This window comes from Xyrauchen texanus, chromosome 26, assembly GCF_025860055.1.
Source record: "Xyrauchen texanus isolate HMW12.3.18 chromosome 26, RBS_HiC_50CHRs, whole genome shotgun sequence".
NCBI lineage: Eukaryota > Metazoa > Chordata > Actinopteri > Cypriniformes > Catostomidae > Xyrauchen > Xyrauchen texanus.
Window position 1 is genome coordinate 3,142,699 of NC_068301.1, and position 19,903 is coordinate 3,162,601.

The 19,903-nt window shown below is 39.4% G+C and overlaps 1 protein-coding gene and 1 pseudogene across 1 annotated transcript; one reads left to right on the forward strand and one right to left on the reverse strand.

Moving 5' to 3' along the window:
- The first annotated feature begins 1,124 nt into the window (after nucleotides 1–1,124).
- On the forward strand, nucleotides 1,125–7,199 carry LOC127620131 (gamma-glutamylcyclotransferase-like). The gene is made up of 4 exons (XM_052093236.1): nucleotides 1,125–1,476; nucleotides 3,171–3,316; nucleotides 4,899–5,031; nucleotides 5,359–7,199. Exons 1-4 carry the CDS (start codon nucleotides 1,366–1,368, stop codon nucleotides 5,482–5,484), a joined length of 516 nt encoding a protein of 171 aa, XP_051949196.1. The 5' UTR covers nucleotides 1,125–1,365; the 3' UTR covers nucleotides 5,485–7,199.
- An 81-nt stretch (nucleotides 7,200–7,280) lies between these two features.
- Nucleotides 7,281–19,903, reverse strand: part of LOC127619522 (E3 ubiquitin-protein ligase znrf2-like) — an 18,290-nt pseudogene continuing 5,667 nt past the window's right edge.

Here is a 19,903-nt window from a genome sequence, read left to right on the forward strand (position 1 = left end):
GCCGAACCGCGTCACAGCTCATTACCATAATGTTGACTGCACTTGAACTTTCATCTGACGCCCACACCGCCCAAGACTCGCCACGCCGCTTCTCGTCGCCGAGAGACGCTGGCTGTCATTGAAAATGAATGACTTCCGGTCGATTTGACGCTCTCGCCGCCTCTGGTGTGAACGCACGGTTAGGCTAGTTGTGGCGTAAATGGGCACGAATTTACGCGCTACTAAATATTTGAGCGTTGCACCAATAAACTTAGGTAGAACGTAACTCTACGTATGAACGAAATATTTACGGAAGACTGGCCAGGAGTGATATTTTTTTAAGTTTGTTAAGTTTGTGTTCGTCGCAGGCATCCATCCATCCTTTCGACATACCGTATGATGATGTTTACATTTACGAGAGAGAAAAATCTTACTTTTAAGCGGCATGAATCCGTTCAAACGGTGCAGTTTTCAGTTTCAACAATAGGATATTAAAAGGAATATATGTCTATTTTTCCAGCCTGTTGTATTAGTATTTATTTATCACCCCTTACTTATAAATACAGTTCCTATATATTGTTATTTACACTGGGCAAAAAAGTAATTTATCAGATCTACTTTTATTACGTATTGTATTTTAATGGGGATATAATTTATTACAGCTGAGAGTTACGTTAGCAAACAACCGTAATGAGCTCAAATTGAAATGCATGGCTTTTAACACTACTGTGTACAAATATGAAGGCTTTTTATTGGATCAATACAGGTAAACATTATATTATGTTACTGTGCATTACTTTACAGAGAGATTAAGGCCTACTAGCTAAGTCTTGCCTTAAGTAAAGTTGGTGCGCCCAAATGAAGGACTGACTTACAAATTAACTAGTTACTGTGTAGCTAGTAGTTAGTGCAAAATGTAATTCCCAACTTACGTGAGACCTCACGCACAGCTGGGCAACCCTACCCAGGAAACATGGACGACGCCAAGTTCATTCGTATATTTTTTTGAGGGACTTTTATTTTGACACCATAATACTACCACTCAGCTAGCTGAAGATAACGGAATTTTGGTGAAATACAAGCTATTTTCACGGTGTAAAAATGTACAACATGCATAGAATGGTTGCTGATATACATAAATAAGTATGATAAAAACGGAAAACGCTAACAATTAGCTGTATTTTGAAAAATGAACAAGACCTCTCATTCATTACATAAACTGTACTCTCGTCCGCCATGTTGAAAGTTTAGGACTCTTTCCATCAACTCGAGTCGACTTCCCTCGGGCGTTCATGTTCTCCGAGTCCACTGAAGGGCACACATTTTGAATCACTAATCTGTGTTATACCCTTCTTTCTGAATGGTTTAAGCGAACAGTTTGAGATAATGTCATCCAGCGCTTGTTTCTGGTATTTTGCTTATGGCAGTAATTTACTGAAAGAGAGACTGCAACTGAAAAACCCATCAGCGGTGTTTCACTGTATCGGCACAATACAGGTAAACAATGTTTATAACTAGATTATTCATAAATCAGTTAATACAAAATAATTTACCAAAATGCAGCACTTTGAAGTCAAGCCTACCATACGGACAGGGTGTATCAACCATTTGGTATTAGTCATCCAAAAATAAATTAAAGTGACAGAAATGTTATGAAAGCTTTTTACGTGGATTAAACATGGATGGTAAAATTGTAATACCTTGGTATTCAAGTTAAGTACTTTAAAGTGCCAGTCAAATACCAAAATGGTACACGAGTTTGATAATTATTCATTGCCATGGTATACAGTTGACGTCAGTTTACATACACTTGTGTTTAAGTCATTAAAGCTAATTTTTTTTTTTAAACCACTCTACATATTAGCAAACTATAGTTTTGGTAAGTCGTTTAGGACATCTGCTTTGTGCATGACATGAGTACTTTTTCCAACAATCATTTACAGACTGATCGTTTCACTTTTAATTGACTATATCACAATTCGGTCAGATGTTTACATGCATTAAGTTAACTGTGCCTCAGCTTGGAAAATGATGTCAAGCTTTTAGACAATTAGCCAGTTAGCTTCTGATAGGAGGTGTACTGAATTGGAGGTGTACCTGTGGGTGTATTTTAAGGCCTACCTTCAAACTCAGTGCCTCTTTGCTTGACATCATGGAAAACTCAAAAGAAATTAGCCAAGACCTCAGAAAAACTGTTGTGGACCTCCACAAGTCTGGTTCATCCTTGGGAGCAATTTCCAAATGCCTGAAGGTACCACATTCATCTGTACCAACAATAGTACTCAAGTATGAACACCATGAGACCACGCAGCCATCATACCGCTAAGGAAGGAGATGCATTCTGTCTCCTAGAAATGAACGGGTGAGACTAGCCAAAGAACACCATCCCAACCGTGAATCATGGGGGTGGCAGCATCATGTTGTGGGGTGCTTTGCTGCAGGAGGGACTGGTGCACTTCACAAAATAGATGACATCATGAGGATGGAAATTTATGTGGATATATTGAAGCAACATTTTAAGCAACATTTCAGCCATGAAGTTAAATCTCATCGCAAATGCATCTTCCAAATGGATAATGACCCAAAGCATACCACCAAAGTTGTGGCAAAATGGCTTAAGGCCTACAAACCTGACTCCATTACACCAGTTCTGTCTGGAGGAACGGTACAAAATTCCAGAAACTTATTGTGAGAAGCTTGTGGAAGGATACCCAAAACGTTTGACCCAAGTTAAACAATATAAAGGCAATGCTACCAAATACTAACAAAGTGTATGTAAACTTCTGACCCACTGGGAATGTGATGAAATCATTCTCTCTACTATTATTCTGACATTTCACATTCTTAAAATAAAGTAGTGATCCTAACTGACCTAAGACAGGGAATATTTTCTACGTTTAAATGTCAGGAATTGTGGAAAACTGAATTTAACTGTATTTGGCTAAGGTGTATGTAAACTTCTGACTTCAACTGTATATTAGAGTTCTATGGTAATACTTTTTGATACTATAACTACATCATGATACCACCAAAGTACATTTAAAAGGATTATTATGAGTTTACAGTTGTAACAATAACTAGTAACTATGATTGCATTATTTGAAAGACTGGTTTGACTAAACATCACTTTTAGAGCTTAGCAAGGTTTATTACTGTACAGAATAAATGTATGTCATAATGTATCTTCTCAGGACTACCGGCTGAATTTTGGTCTTTGGGGAGACTGCACTGACTGCGGTTGGCATGGTGGAGTGGCCACGATACAAGAGAGTGATGGAGAGGAGGTGTGGGGGGTCGTGTGGAGGATAGACAATGCACACCTGAACAGTTTAGACAGGTGAGATCCCCTGTAACCCAGAATAATGATGCTCAGAGCTTTAATGTGTCCCAAACATGAGGTGGTCTAGCCTAGTAGTTAAAGATTTGAGCTGGTAACTGAAAGGTTGTGGGTTCAAACTCTTCAAGATTTGGAGATATGATGTCTGTTAATATATACAGTGCTGTGAAAGTGATTTCTTCTGTTTTTGTGTATATCTCATACTAAATTGTTTAAAAAATTAAAAACATAATATATAACATAAAACAAAGGCAATCTGAGTGAACACAGAATGCAGTTTTTAAATGATAATGCTATTTATTGAAACAAAAAATGTATCCAGTACCAACTGGGCCTGTGTGAAAAAAGTATTCCCCCCCCCTTAGTTACTAAATCCCCAAATCTATGAAACTGCATTCATAATGGGGTTCAGCTGGACTAGACACACCCAGGCCTGATTACTGCCAGCCCTGTTCAATCAAATCAACACCTAAATAGAACTTTTTCAGCAGCATGAAGTTGGCTAAAAGGTCTCACCCAGTAGCACACTATGCCAAGGATGAAAGAAATTCCAGAAATGTTGAGGGAAAAGGGGAGTGAAATATATCAGTCTGGGAAGAGTTACAAAGCAATTATGGTCAAATGGAGAAAACTTGGCACAGTAGAGAACATTCCCAGAAGTGTCCGACCTTCCGAAAATTCCTCCAAGAGCACAGCGACAACTCATCCAGGAAGTCACAATAAAAGCAACGTCCAAGGAACTGCAGGCCTCTCTTGCTTCAATAAAGGTCACCGTTCATTTACATTTACATTTATGCATTTGGCAGATGCTTTTATCCAAAGTGACTTACAGTGCACTTATTACAGGGACAATCCCCCAGAGCAACCTGGAGTTAAGTGCCTTGCTCAAGGACACAATGGTGGTGGCTGTGGGGCTCGAACCAGCAACCTTCTAATTACCAGTTCTGTGCTTTAGCCACTACACCACCACCACTGCTAACCCAGAAGAATATTAAGGCTCATCTGAATTTTACCAAAACACACCTTGATGATCCTCAAACCTTTAGGGAGAATTTTCTGGGCCACAATTCCACCACAGCGTTGTGAAATTCTGATCTCCAGTTATTAGAAGTGTTTGGTTGCAGTTGTTGCTACTAAAAGTGGCACAACCAGTTATTTAGTTTAAAGGGAAGTTTGTTTTTCCACATGGGTGGTATAGGTGTTGGATAACGTTTTTGCTTTAATAAAAATAAACACATTTGAAAACTCTATTTTGTGTTTACTGCGGTTGCCTTTGTTTTATGTTATAATCTCGTTTGAAGATCTAAAACAATTTAGTATGAAAAATACACAAAAATAGAAGAAATCAGGAAAGGGGTTAATACTTTTTCACAGCACTGAACAATGCAAGTGAATGAGGTCCTAAACTTTCAAGCTCCAAAAAGTACATAAAAACAGCATAAAGGTCCATATATTGATGTATATATTTAATTGTTTCTTTCTTTTGATATTGGGGTCAAATATGATCCAGAACCCAATAAGTCAATTAGTAAAATCTCTTTTCAGTACCTAAACGTTTACATGTGCCATTACTTTGTTTCAGACAAGAACAGGTACATGAAGGTGTCTACAGTCCGATAGAGGTAAGAGTGGACACAGAGGAAGGGTCACTTCTTTGCCGGACGTATAAGATGAACAATTTCAGACCTTGTATACCTTCACCACAGTATAAACAGGTACAGTTTACTGTCCACCATCAGCATAAAGTTCAGTTACAGGGCACAAAATGGACAGACTATTAATTCTGGTCATCAACTAGTAACACCCTAGCAACCATCCACAACACCCTTGCATCATACATATGAATTTTGCACAGGCAAGCACCTCACATTTACTTCAGAAGATGTAAAAATGGAGTAGTCTCTTTAACCACACCTAGTGTGTACAAGACTGTAAACAATACCAAAGTTTGTCCAATAATAACATCATGAAACATCATGAAAAGTGTAAGGGAAGAGACTCTGATTCATTTGCATGTTTATCTCATCTCATTCTTCATCTAGGTTGTATGTTTAGGGGCACAACAGAACGGATTACCTCAAAACTACATACAAAAGCTTCAGACACTGGAAACAAACAAATACACCGGCACTTCCATATTGGATCAGATTACTGACATCAAGAAGTGACCTGCAGGAAACACCAGTTTGTTGACTTTTATCAAGAAACGGCACTTGATATGTAAATTATAATTTTTTTTTTTTTTTTTTTTTTTGGATCAGCACATTTTATGATGAACATTTTAAATTTTAGAAGTCATTTGTAAAAATGTTTGTGCACCAACCCCTTCTCAAAATAGCATTCTGAGATTATATTCTTCTCATCACAGTTGTACAGAGCGGTTATCTGAGTTACCATAGACTTTGTCAGTTTGAACCAGTCTGGCCATTCTCTGTTGACCTCTCTCATCAACAAGGCATTTCAGTCCACAGAACTGCTGCTCACTGGATGTTTTGGCACCATTCTGAGTTAATTCTAGAGAATGTTGTGTGTGAAAATCCCAGGAGATCAGCAGTTACAGAAATACTCAAACCAGCCCGTCTGGCACCAACAATACAAAACAGTAAAATACGGGATCGTCCCGTATTTAAAGATATAATGATGTTTGTATATGGGACGCAATTTGTCCCCAATTTAACATTGATTTGCATATGGTGGGTAAGGGACTGTCGGAAAAGTGCACAAAAAGTTTTTTCTGTATACATTTTCAATAAGATCAAACAATGTATGAACACAATCATAAAGACAAGTACAGGTTAAGGAAAAAAATAAACAAATAAAATAAATAGAAATGATAAAAAAATCTATAAAAATATGTATAAACCATCCAAAATGTATACATAAATAAGATAAAGACAAATAATCGAAAATATTTAAATAAATATATTTTTTAACATATAAATTATGTATTTTTTTTTTTTTTTAAGTCAAGGGTCAGGAAAGTTCTCATTTTAGAATATAAGACAGGATATACAAATACACACAACCACTCATTACAGCTCATGCAACCCAAAACACCCCAATATCGTGGAGGCAAATTTTCACTGAAAAGCTGTTCTCCGTGAATTTATCTAATAACACTTAAGTTACTTTTTTAAATAAGCAACCTCTGTGCGACATCTTTTGTGCCAGATGTAAAATGGTAACAGGCAAAACTCAGACAATATTCTTACTTTCACTTTCGTTCTCGCTGCACAAAAATAGGGTTATCTATCCTGATTGGAGGGGAAATTCCGAGAGGATTTAGTTGCCGGAAATATGGAGTTACAAATGCGCCACAATTCTGCACACGCAAAATTGCATTTTGAGCGCACAAATTTGTTTCTGCACATGCAAGATGATATTTTGAACATACAACATTTTTTCTGCATGCGCAAAATGATATTTTGAGCACACAATTTTTTTATGCATGTGCAAAATTATATTTTGAGCGCACAAAAAAAATGTCTGCATGCACAAGATGATACTCTCTTGATACTCTATCCCAGAGCTGCTGACAAATACAAAAGTGTTTCATTTTCATAACTTGATTATATACTCCACCATACTGTCAAACATACAGTCAAAACATCAAACAGATTGGAAAGTTCTCAAGTAGAATAAAAGTATTGTTTTACTCACATAGCTACTTGTAACCTATAGCGTAGATTTGACACAGAAGTCTTGTGTTGATGTTGATTTGCATGCTTTTTATTACTAATAATGAGTCTGTACATACTGTATTGCTGTTCTCATTGTTGTATTTCTACCCATTCAAGAGCTAGAAGAATGACAATTCTGTAGTGAATACTGATATATATATATATATATATAGCAGCCACTGTACATCCAGAATATGGGTCTTTTGAACTGTCTGTATATATATATATATATATATATATATATATATATATATATATATATGGTTGAACCAATATTTCTAGAAAGGCTTTTTTAGAAATTTCATTATGTAGCTTGAGATCAATTGAGGGCATTGAAAGGTTGAACATGATCAGCTGATTCTCTTCTCTTGTAAACAGACTCAAGCCAGCCAGAAATAAGTCGAAAGCGCGTCGTCTTGTTTATCCGCACTCATGCCGTAATTCAGCCGACAGCATGTCTTTTTTCTTCATTTGGCAAACCGGACTCAGCCCAGAACTCAGACAGTTTTGGCTGACCAAACTCAAGCCAACGCTCAGCCAAATGAACGTCTGTCTTTGCCTTGTTTCTTTTGGTTGACCGGACTCACACGAGACTTCAGACAAATGCTAATTCACACAATGGAGTTAAAATGTCAAGGCCAGAACCAAACCAGAAGTGCCAAAAGTAAGCCAGATTTGGCCCAGATCTGGATGCTATCTAGGTGCATTTCTACAATGGCATCTGAAACTGAAAGCTATTGATTTTGCATCCAAGCCACTAGGTGTCAGTGTAAGTTCAAGATGACACAAAGACAAAAGTTACTGAGTGCACCTTTAATCAAACCCAATCAATATGACTCTATATCTAAAATGCATGTATTTTTAATTAAGATACTATTGCATTTTCTGATGCACTCAAGTTAAATTTTGGTAGGTGAACGCGATTAGTGTAAAGTTAGTCATACCAAAGTGACATTTAAAACAACTAAAAAGGTTTCACATTGTGATTCATCTAAATTTACCTCAGAGTTTACCTCAGTTGCTCACTAAAGACTGGCTGTGTGAAATGTAACTACATATGGGGGCGGGATCTCCAAAAGAAGGTGTGGTTACTACAAAAGGGGCAGGGCTAGTCTAAAAGGGGGTTGCGCCTACTCCAAAATGGGGCGTCACTTCCACGCCCCCTTTTTGGAAGGGTATAGCAGCAGGCATTGCTCCAAAAAAGACGTGAGCTCCAAATCACCATTGAAAATATAGGGAGCCCCAAACCTGACCCTTTCCCTAACCGTGAGTGAAAGTGATGCCCCATTTTGAGTTGCCCCAACCCCCTTTTGGAGTAACCACGCCCGCTTTTGGAGATTCCACCCCCATTTGGAGGTCTCCGGTCTGCAGCTATTTCCTTCTTGAAATGCTGATCACATGCACGGCGGTGATAATCGTATTATCACATTGAATCGATTATTTACTATTTACTCTTATTTACGATTAAATAACATTCTGATGTGCAGAAAAAAAAAGAAAACACTGAAATAACGCTGAAATGTTTATTTATTGAAAACAAAACTAAACGCAGAATAGAAAAAAGCGTTTCAAATGTAAGGATACTGTAAATTAGGACAATAATGCATGAATAACATTCCTAGTCTGCAACAATGTTCTGCTGCCATTATCGAAGTACAACGGTGTAATCATTAACATAAAATAAAGGTTTTAGGTCCAGATGTCACACAAGATATCCTCGTACAGGTTCTCCATCGTTTTCCATCTAATATAACTCCTTGATACTCTGATGCATCACATGTGATGATATCACATTTGTATGTTGCTCACTGTTGAACATCACTGTGAAGAGAACCTCTGATATCGCATTTCAGTTACTTGGTGTTATTTTATTTCAATTTCGCACATATAATGTATTATGTACACATTTTATGTATTTATTGTGGTTTTTGATTGACACACAAATGTGAGATTGGTTGAACAGTCTAGTGGTCACCTTCATGGGCACAACGCATTATATCAAGGTTAATCAAAGAACCATTTTCAATTGATTTCAATTAAATGGACGCACAGATTTGAGAGGGCATGTACATTTCTTCTGTTATCAATGATTTTGTTCTTCATGTTATATACAGTACATAGCAGCACATTGGGAGAAAATGTCAGAATTCCACAAAAAGTTCTCTTGAATACATTTGGGAAAATATCTAAATACTTCATATCTAATAATGACGAAATAATCTAAGATTCATCTCTTTTTACTGAACTAGAAGCATCAATCCTGCTATTATTTCAGGATAAAATAATCACATTTATTTACGTATGTCACTGCTTTTAGTATGTGGCCACAAAGTCTTTCACAAAGTCTTTCCTTGGTTGAGAACAGGTCGGCAAAATGCTCTGTTGGGGAAAATGTAAGCCATCTTGTGATTGTCAAACATGAAGCTGTAAAACTGTAGTTTACACCCGATCTCCAGATGGACTCATGGGTAAAGATGTTGAAAAGAGTACCATTAAACAGGCTTCATGTCTGTTTGCACGATGTGGCAAAGTACATGCATGCTTTTCTTTAGATTCAGAGCAGCAGGGATTTTAAATCCACTCAATTCTCAAAACCAGTCAGATCCTGGAGAAATATACTGTCCTGATCTGTCTTTCAGCTGGTCTTAAAGGGTCCCTTTACTGGAAAAAGTACCTGCAAGTGGGAAAAAATGGCAATTTCTGTGTTGGTGTTACAATACAAGCGATAAAACCGTTAGCATACAGTGCTAGTTTTTAAAAATGGGCTGTGCAGCAGTGTGTAATGGCACGTTCCACCTGTAGGGTAATACATTGGGCCTACATTTTTTTCTTCTTTTTTAACAAATAGTCAATGAAAGGAGAAAATGTTGATTGTCAAATTAAGGTCAAACTAAATATTTTATGAACTGTTGTGTAATCCCTACACGCATATATATACACTCACCTAAAGGATTATTAGGAACACATACTAATACTGTGTTTGACCCCCTTTCGCCTTCAGAACTGCCTTAATTCTACGTGGCATTGATTCAACAAGGTGCTGAAAGTATTCTTTAGAAATGTTGGCCCATATTGATAGGATAGCATCTTGCAGTTCTATTGGGTTTAGATCTGGTGACTGTGGGGGCCATTTTAGTACAGTGAACTCATTGTCATGTTCAAGAAACCAATTTGAAATGATTCGAGCTTTGTGACATGGTGCATTATCCTGCTGGAAGTAGCATCAGAGGATGGGTACATGGTGGCCATAAAGGGATGGACATGGTCAGAAACAATGCTCAGGTAGGCCGTGGCATTTAAACGATGCCCAATTGGCACTAAGGGGCCTAAAGTGTGCCAAGAAAACATCCCCCACACCATTACCACCACCACCAGCCTGCACAGTGGTAACAAGGCATGATGGATCCATGTTCTCATTCTGTTTACGCCAAATTCTGACTCTACCATCTGAATGTCTCAACAGAAATCGAGACTCATCAGACCAGGCAACATTTTTCCAGTCTTCAACTGTCCAATTTTGGTGAGCTCTTGCAAATTGTAGCCTCTTTTTCCTATTTGTAGTGGAGATGAGTGGTACCCGGTGGGGTCTTCTGCTGTTGTAGCCCATCCGCCTCAAGGTTGTGCGTGTTGTGGCTTCACAAATGCTTTGCTGCATACCTCGGTTGTAACGAGTGGTTATTTCAGCCAAAGTTGCTCTTTTATCAGCTCGAATCAGTCGGCCCATTCTCCTCTGACCTCTAGCATCAACAAGGCATTTTCGCCCACAGGACTGCCGCATACTGGATGTTTTTCCCTTTTCACACCATTCTTTGTAAACCCTAGAAATGGTTGTGCGTGAAAATCCCAGTAACTGAGCAGATTGTGAAATACTCAGACCGGCCCGTCTGGCACCAACAACCATACCACGCTCAAAATTGCTTAAATCACCTTTCTTTCCCATTCTGACATTCAGTTTGGAGTTCAGGAGATTGTCTTGACCAGGACCACACCCTCTAAATGCATTGGAAGCAGACTGTATATATATATATATATAATATAAATATGTGTGTAGGGATTAGTGGGGTCTAGCTATTTTGGGACCAAATGCTGATTTGCAGTTATTGATATGAATTTATATTCCCCATAAATTACAGCAAAATCTTTCCAATTCAAATTTCGTCATCAGCACAGCCTCGTGACCTGACCGCGCACCACCCAGATTTTCTTGACCAACGGACGCAGTCCTCGTCTATGCATGAGCTGCCCATTGACTGAACTAAAAGAGTGTGACAAAGCGGTTGTAGTGTGCATGCATTGAACGCATTGCTATTCAGCAAAGTATACTCAGAAAGGCACCGCAGTCGCCCGGTCCGATCCAACCCAGAACGCGCAAAAACTAAGTATACCTGGGCCATAAAATGTGTATCCCATTCATGGAAAGTGCCTCATTTCTGACCTTTTGCAACATAACCCATGTGTTTGGAGACATCAAGTTAATCTGTAGGGTGTTCTGGACATGACCTGTTGACCTCAAACCATTCATCAATGCACCTGGAGGAGCAGAAGAGCAGATGATTTCAACAGCTTGAGACAACAGGTATGTGTGAATTTGATTAATTGCATTTGGGAATGATTCTCATACCTTTTGTGGTAGATGCAGAGACAGGGCAGCCGAGCAATAGTGTCTCCCTGGACCATGTCATCCAGGCATATCGAACATTCACCAGAGTCCTGGGACAAAACGTCCTCTACAATAAGACAAAACATCAGTCTACAGCAGTATCAAGAGAAGCTTATAGCAAGGCACAAGGAGCAGAGGTGAAAAGATGTCAGAATGGGGCACTGTTCTGCAGTCAACAAAAGAGCTGTTCAGGTTGTAGTCCCAAAACTTATTTTCAAGCCATGCGTTCCCTCTGGAATTTCCCATGGATTTTTGATTTGTGAGTAAAATAAGGTCTGTAGTTAACATTACTTGAAGAAACAGTCACATTTTGTTTTACAACATAAATTAAACGCATTCAAACCTATCTGGGTGGCTCAGCGAGTATTGATGCGGATTACCACCCCTGGAGTTGCGAGTTCAAATCCAGGGTGTGCTGAGTGACTCCAGTCAGGTCTCCTAAGCAACCAAATTGGCCCGGTTGCTAGGGAGGGTAGAGTCACATAGGGTAACCTCCTCGTGGTCGCTATAATGTGGCTCTTGCTCTCGGTGGGGCGTGTGGTGAGTTGTGCGTGGATGCCGCGGAGAATAGCGTGAAGCCTCCACACGCGCTACATCTCCGTGGTAATGCGCTCAACAAGTCACGTGATAAAATGCGCGGATTGACGGTCTCAGACGTGGAGGCAACTGAGATTCGTCCTCCATCACCCGGATTGAGGCGAGTCACTACGCCATCACGAGCACTTAGAGCGCATTGGGAATTGGGTGTTCGAAATAGGGGAGAAAAGACGAGAAAAAAAAAAGCAGTCAAACCTACAATGTACATTTTAAAGGTGCTGGTTTTTTTATATTTCAAAAACATAACTACAACTACAGTTGTTGCTATGAAGGCTACTATTTGTTAGCAACATACATTTTAAAAGCACTGGGGCTGTCAAACGAGTAAAATATGTCATTGCGATTAATCACATAATTTTCTAGTAGTTAATCGTGATTAATTGCAATATCTTTATAAACACGAGTGGACAAAAATATTTCATTGTGATTAATTGAATAAGTTTCTTGGTAGTTAATCGTGATTAATCGCAATATCTTTATAAAAACGAGTGGATTAAGATATTTCATTGCGATTAATCGCATAAGTTTCTTGGTGGTTAATCGCAATATCTTTATAAAAATAAGTGATTTAACAAACACTATAATCTACATGGAGGGAAGGAACTGTTCTTACCATTATAATTAAGTCTGGGTTTGGAGAAACACATCAGCAAATGAACTTCGATTTCATCCGAGCAGACAAACTTTGAGCAGACGAGACAGTGAAATCCAACTGAAACAGACCAAAAGTAATCAAAAGTCTCATTTTTATATATTTTTACTTTAATTATGTAGGTCAGTTTAGAGATAACACTCTTACAGTAATTATAAATGACTTGGCTATAAAATCATTGACCTCACACACCCCACAGGATTAAGTCTTTATCAGTTCTCCTGAAAAGTTATTTTGGACATTTTCCACAAGTAATCTCCTCTGTGACTTTAACACGTCCTCAAGTGTGCATTACCGGGTTATCTGTACTGTATATACTGTATTTAAAGGGTTTTCAGTGCATCTTTTTCTACTGAAATTGAAGGAACGACAATAACAGACTGTGTATTATGATGTGCACAAAAGGCCAAATTTACATACCAATGTGGTTAAAAAACAAGCTTATGCAACATAACACAATGCTGATGAAGAGGTTGAAAACATCAGTCATTATGAAAGGCAACTGGATTACGTTATAGGCTAATTTATAGGATATATTTCAAATTAAGCAACTTTCTGACTGTACACCAAACAAAAGAAATGGTTTGTCCTTTACTCTGAAGTACCTTGGAGTCCCATGTTAATACCATGATATCCCTTATATGATAATAAGACAGTAATGGCTTACATTAAAGTACCATTGTAGCAGAGTCTTATTAATGTAACTTTATTTACCACTTATGCATTTACCTGTCAATTACTAACTAGATATGTATGGCAGATGTGATTACTTGAAGTTATTGCGGAGTTGCACATGTGACGCTCCTGTTCTACCCGCTCCGTACGGGACTCGAACCAACGTCTCCGGCGTGGGAGGCGGGTGCTCTAACAAGGAGGCTAAAGGCTACAGCCTCTAGCGTCAGTCGCTAGTGCACCTCTTGAGGTCAGGAGAGTGAGGTTTACACACTGCACAGCTATCTACCAGCTGGCTCCCGTTACACTCACCCCTCTAAACCTCACTCCCATCCGGGTCACGGCACCATTGTGACGCTCCTGTTCTACCCGCTCCGTACGGGACTCGAACCAGCGTGGGAGGCGGGTGCTCTAACAAGGAGGCTAAAGGCTACAGCCTCTAGTGTCAGTCGCTAGTGCACCTTTTGAGGTCAGGAGAGTGAGGTTTACACACTGCAAAGCTATCTACCAGCTGGCTCCCGTTACACTCACCCCTCTAAACCTCACTCCCATCCGGGTCACGGCACCATTGTGATGCTCCTGTTCTACCCGCTCCGTACGGGACTCGAACCAGCGTGGGAGGCGGGTGCTCTAACAAGGAGGCTAAAGGCTACAGCCTCTAGCGTCACTCGCTACTGCACCTCTTGAGGTCAGGAGAGTGAGGTTTGGCTGGCTCCCATTACACACATCTGTGTCTATCAGTGTCAGCCTGTACTCACTTAACATTAACAGGAAACACGGCAGACTTATAATCTCAAAAACGATTACTGACAGGACCAGCAACGACTTAAGACAACAGACATTTTGAGGATGTTTTTGTGACACACCTAACAGGTGGTGAACAGGGGTTAAAGGTCAAAGTGAACCACGTGCTCGGGTGATAATGGGAGAGGTTGGTCAAGGGTCACTGTACACACTGTACACACCGTCTAGTGTGCATTTATTCACATACACTACATAAAGATGATGTGCAATATGTCGAATGAACCGTTGTTATCCAGATCAAGCAATTTAATTCCTTTCATTAAGATTGAGTCTGTTTAATTCAGCCAAAATAAGTTGGTTTAGGTCAAATCAATGCACTATAGTAGTTATAACTCAACCTTATTAGGTTAGTCAAACAAATTTGACTAATTTTTTATTTAATTAATTTTCTTATGTTGGTCCAACGAAATGTATTTTATTATTATTAATGATATGCCAGTTGAGCAAGTTTAAGGACAGTGAAACTGTTGCACTGTCAATTTGATAGCAACTGCTTATACACTTATGAGCCAAAACATTATGACCACCTGCCTAATATGCCGTTGGTCCTTTTCATGCCGGCAAAACAGCGCCGAACCGCAGAGGTATGGACTCTACAAGACCCCTGAAGGTGTCCTGTGGTATCTGGCACCAAGACATTAGCAGCAGATCCTTCAAGTTCTGTGTGTGGTGGTGTAGTGGGCTAAAGCACATAACTGGTAATCAGAAGGTTGCTGGTTCAATCCCCACGGCCACCATTGTGTCCTTGAGCAAGGCACTTAACTCCAGGTTGCTCTGGGAGGGATTGTCCCTGTAATAAGTGCACTGTAAGTCTCTTTGGATAAAAGCGTCTGCCAAATGCATAAATGTTAATGTAATGTTCTGTAAGTTGCGAGGTGGGGCCTCCATGTTGGTCCAGCACATCCCATAGATGCTCAATCGGATTGAGATCTGGGGAATTTGGAGGCCAGAGCAACACCTTGAACTCTTCATCATGTTCCTCAAACCATTCCCAAACAATGTGTGCAGTGTAGCAGGGTGCATTATCCGGCTGAAAGAGGGAATACTGTTGCCATGAAGGGGTGTACCTGGTCTGCTATGATGTTTAGGTAGGTGGCACGTGTCATAAGTGACACTCCCTCCATTGGCTCGTCATCTTCCCAAAGTGCATCCTGCTGCCATCACTTCCCCAGGTAAATGGTGCACACATACATGGCCGTCCACGTGATGCAAAAAACAATGGGACTCATCGGACCAGGCGTCCAGTTCTGATGCTTGTGTGCCCCTTGTAGGCACTTTCGATGGTGGACACGGTTCATCATGGGCACTCTGACCGGTCTGTAGCTACGCAGCCCCATATGTAGCACGGTACGGTGCACTGTGTGTTGTGACACATTCCTCCCGTAACCATCATTACAATTTTCTATGACTTGAGCTACAGACCAGACGGGACAGCCTTCGTTGCCCTCGCATATTGATGAGCCTTGGGCGCCGGTTTGTGGTTTGTACCTCCTCGGACCACTATCGGTTGGTACTCACCACTGCTGACCGGGAGCACCCCACAAGTCTTGCCGTTTACCATCTAATCTACCCAGACCGCGACATGTGCCCTTGTTAGGAGATGATCAACGTGAGTGGTCATAATGATTTGGCTCATTGGTGTAGAGCTAAACAGCACTCGAATCAAGCATCACATGAGAGTGAAAGTCCATCTTCAACCAAAGCATAAGGACCCTTCTTTACCACAAAGGTAACCCCCAAAACTCCAGCCTAACCAATATTCTCATCTAGCTCATAAATGCATAAAATAACATTTAATTTCAACATTTGTTCACCCCATAAAGTCCCATGCAAAGCATGCTGGCAAATGGAAATCCCCTGCCCAGATTCATCAATGCTACACAAATAGAAGTAAACTTCAATTTTACTAATTCAATTGTCTAGAACGCAACTAAATCAAGTTGTGACAAAATGTTGGAGTATTGTGTTGCTTTGGTTCATTTCACTTCAACAACATGCACAAACACTTTTAAAGTTACAAACCGAGCTGCGAATTGCTCCATTGCACATGAACACAAGCGCTTATCAACAAGGTCAAAAGGAAATATTAGTGATTTTACTGATCACAACGCCTCTGGAGGACCTCACATGCGGTTTTGTTCTATATTGTTTCACATGAATTTCACAAAAGAGTAACACAATGCCTGTGTGGTGCTATCAAAACATAATTCGTTTACAGCAACATTGGCTAGAACAATAGTGGAGGTTTGGAGCGGGACGATCTGGTCCAATGGAAGGGGGGAAGCATTCAGGAAACCTATAAAAAGAATAGTCAATGTTGTTTTGCAATTCTGATCGATGCTGCTAGCAGTGCAAAATAAATAAATAAATAAATAAATAAATAAATAAATAAATGGCTGATTAAAAGATACAATGCCTGTCACAGAATGAAAGCAATGCATTATATATGACCGATATATCTCCGAGTTCCCGAACAGCACATTTCCGCAACTTTCTTATCAATCTGACCCACTATATGCAATCCAATTAAGCAATAAAGTGCAATGGGTCATAATATGTGAAGATAACAATGGCTAAAGGGCACTGCAACCAGTTCAGCCAAGATTATATTATTCACACACACATCCGGGTCTTAAAAAATAAAGTGGCATCATTCTGCTAGAACTCATTTATTTCATAAAGTCTGCAATTAACTGATGATCAAATCTGCATACATAAAGTTTGATCTTTATTGCCACTCAAAGGTCACAATAATACAACACTGTATGTTTGACCTTGAGAAATGCAGTGAAACTTTCCCAGGGCCAAATTTGGGAGTCATTCAGCCATCATGAATATATCTGCAGTGTTTCCACGCTCTCTTATTGCTGGATGAGGAAGTCTGTGTTGAAAGTCACCATAACAAATCCAGAACAACACAACTAACAGTCACTGTACAGTTCATCCAGACACGATCATTCTCAGTATAAGCCACGAAATACATTTGAATAATGTGGCGGGTAGTTTTGTTATAACTTTACAATCATGCATTCATAATCCCACCATACATTATAAACGACATGACCTTATTTTTATAATACATTCATATAAGGTCAATTATCATGTGATAAGATCAGAAAGATGCATTATGAATTATTGTAATGTATATATGACCTTATAATAAGGTCATATAATAATGGCAATAATCATATGATAAGGTCAAGAAGTTCCACTATACATGAAAAAATGCAATACAAATATAATATATAAATAAGCCTGATTTTAATATATACGCATTGCAATTTCATACCAAATTTCCATGAAAATGAATTGTGAAATCTTTCACAAAATTAATAAAAACATTAAATTTATGAATTTAATGTAGTAATAATTTTTTTTATTAATTTATGTAGATTCATAAATTAAATATGATAGAAATTTGATGTGAAATTGAAATGTCTAAATGTAGTTTTTTTTTACATTTTATACATTAAAGTTAAATTAAATTGAATTAAACATAAAATGTAATTAAGTAGCACATACACACTCACTCTCACACACACACACACACACACACACTCTCTCTCTCTCACACACTCACTCACTCACTCACTCACACTCTCTCTCTCTCTCTCACTCACACACTCTCTCTCACACACTCACTCACTCACTCACACACTCACACTCACTCACACACACTCACTCATTCACTCACTCACACTCTCTCTCTCTCACTCACACTCACTCTCTCTCTCACTCACACTCACTCTCTCTCTCACTCACACTCACTCATTCACTCACACTCTCTCTCTCACTCACTCACTCACACTCTCTCTCTCTCACTCACACACTCTCTCTCACACACTCACTCACTCACACACTCACACTCACTCACACACACTCACTCATTCACTCACTCACACTCTCTCTCTCTCACTCACACACACTCACTCACACTCTCTCACTCACTCACTCACACTCTCTCTCACTCTCAATTCAATTCAATTCAACGAGCTTTATTGGCATGACAAAGACATTTTGTATTGCCAAAGCAATTACATAGAAAACAGAACATGAACTGAACAAGGACATGAGAACAATAATAACTATAAAGAGATAACATTCATCATTTATGCAACATTATACAGGTTTGGATACAGGGGTCGGGGATTGGGGTCAGGGGTCATCAATACATTCATGTATTATTATTTGTATTATTTATTTATTTTATTTTAGCTCTGGTTGTCCCTCAGGTTTCTACAGGATGACACAAATCTTGCAGCTATATTTGCACATTCTTCCTTTTCACCCAGAATAAAACACATTTTTTGTGTCGGGGTACATTCGTTGAACTCTGGGTATATATTGTTAAATTTGTGGTAATATTTGTTTCTAATTGGTTGGTATTTTGGGCATTCTGTGAGGAAGTGCAGTTCTGTCTCAATCACTCCCAGGATGCATTGGGAGCACAATCTGTCCTCACGGGGTAGCCATGTCTGTCTGCGGCGGGGCGTCTCTATAGCCAGACTGTGCTCGCTGAGTCTGTACATCGTCAGTGCTTTTCTTAATTTTCTGTCACTCACTGTGGTCAGATAGTTTGCCACCGTGTACTCTCGATTTAGTGCCGAATAACATTCCAGTTTGTGTTGAGTTTTAATGGTGTTTGTCCAATGCATGAGGTATTTTTCTTTCTCTTTGTGTATAATTTGGTTAGGCCGAATGTTTGTGAGTGTGCCGTTATCCTGAGACTGGACGATCTCCTCAGGTGTGACCTCAGTCAGTCTCAGGACAAGCTGGCAGAGGGGACTCTTCACTGAGCTCAGCTCTTGGTACTTAAGGGCTTTGTAATGGTATGTGTTGGGGTCACTTGTTTTTAGGTGCTTCCAGAATTTGATGGCTCTTTTTTGAATGTTCAGAAGGAGAGGGTATTGGCCTAATTCTGCCCTGCATCCATTATTTGGGGCTTTTCTTTGGACATAAATTATTCTTTTACAAAATTCCAGATGCAGAGTTTCAATGGGATGTTTTTCCCAGTTTAAATAGTCAAATTTTACAGGTGGACCCCACACTTCACTGCCATATAATGCAATTGGTTCGATGACTGATTTGAATATTTTGAGCCAGATCCTAATTGGAATATCAATTTTAATGGATTTTTTAATGGCATAAAAAGCCCTTTGAGCTTTCTCTTTGAGTTCATTCACAGCCAAAGTAAAATTACCTGTAGAACTGATTTTTAGGCCGAGGTAAGTGTAAGTCTTTGTGATTTCAATGCTTCTGTTTGATAACGTAAATATGTTTGTTAACTCTCTCTCACTCACTCACACTCTCTCTCACTCACACTCACTCTCTCTCTCACTCACACTCTCTCTCACTCACACTCACTCTCTCACTCACTCACACTCTCTCTCACTCACACTCACTCTCTCTCTCACTCACACTCTCTCTCACTCACACTCACTCTCTCTCTCACTCACACTCTCTCTCACTCACACTCACTCTCTCACTCACTCACACTCTCTCACTCACACTCACACTCTCTC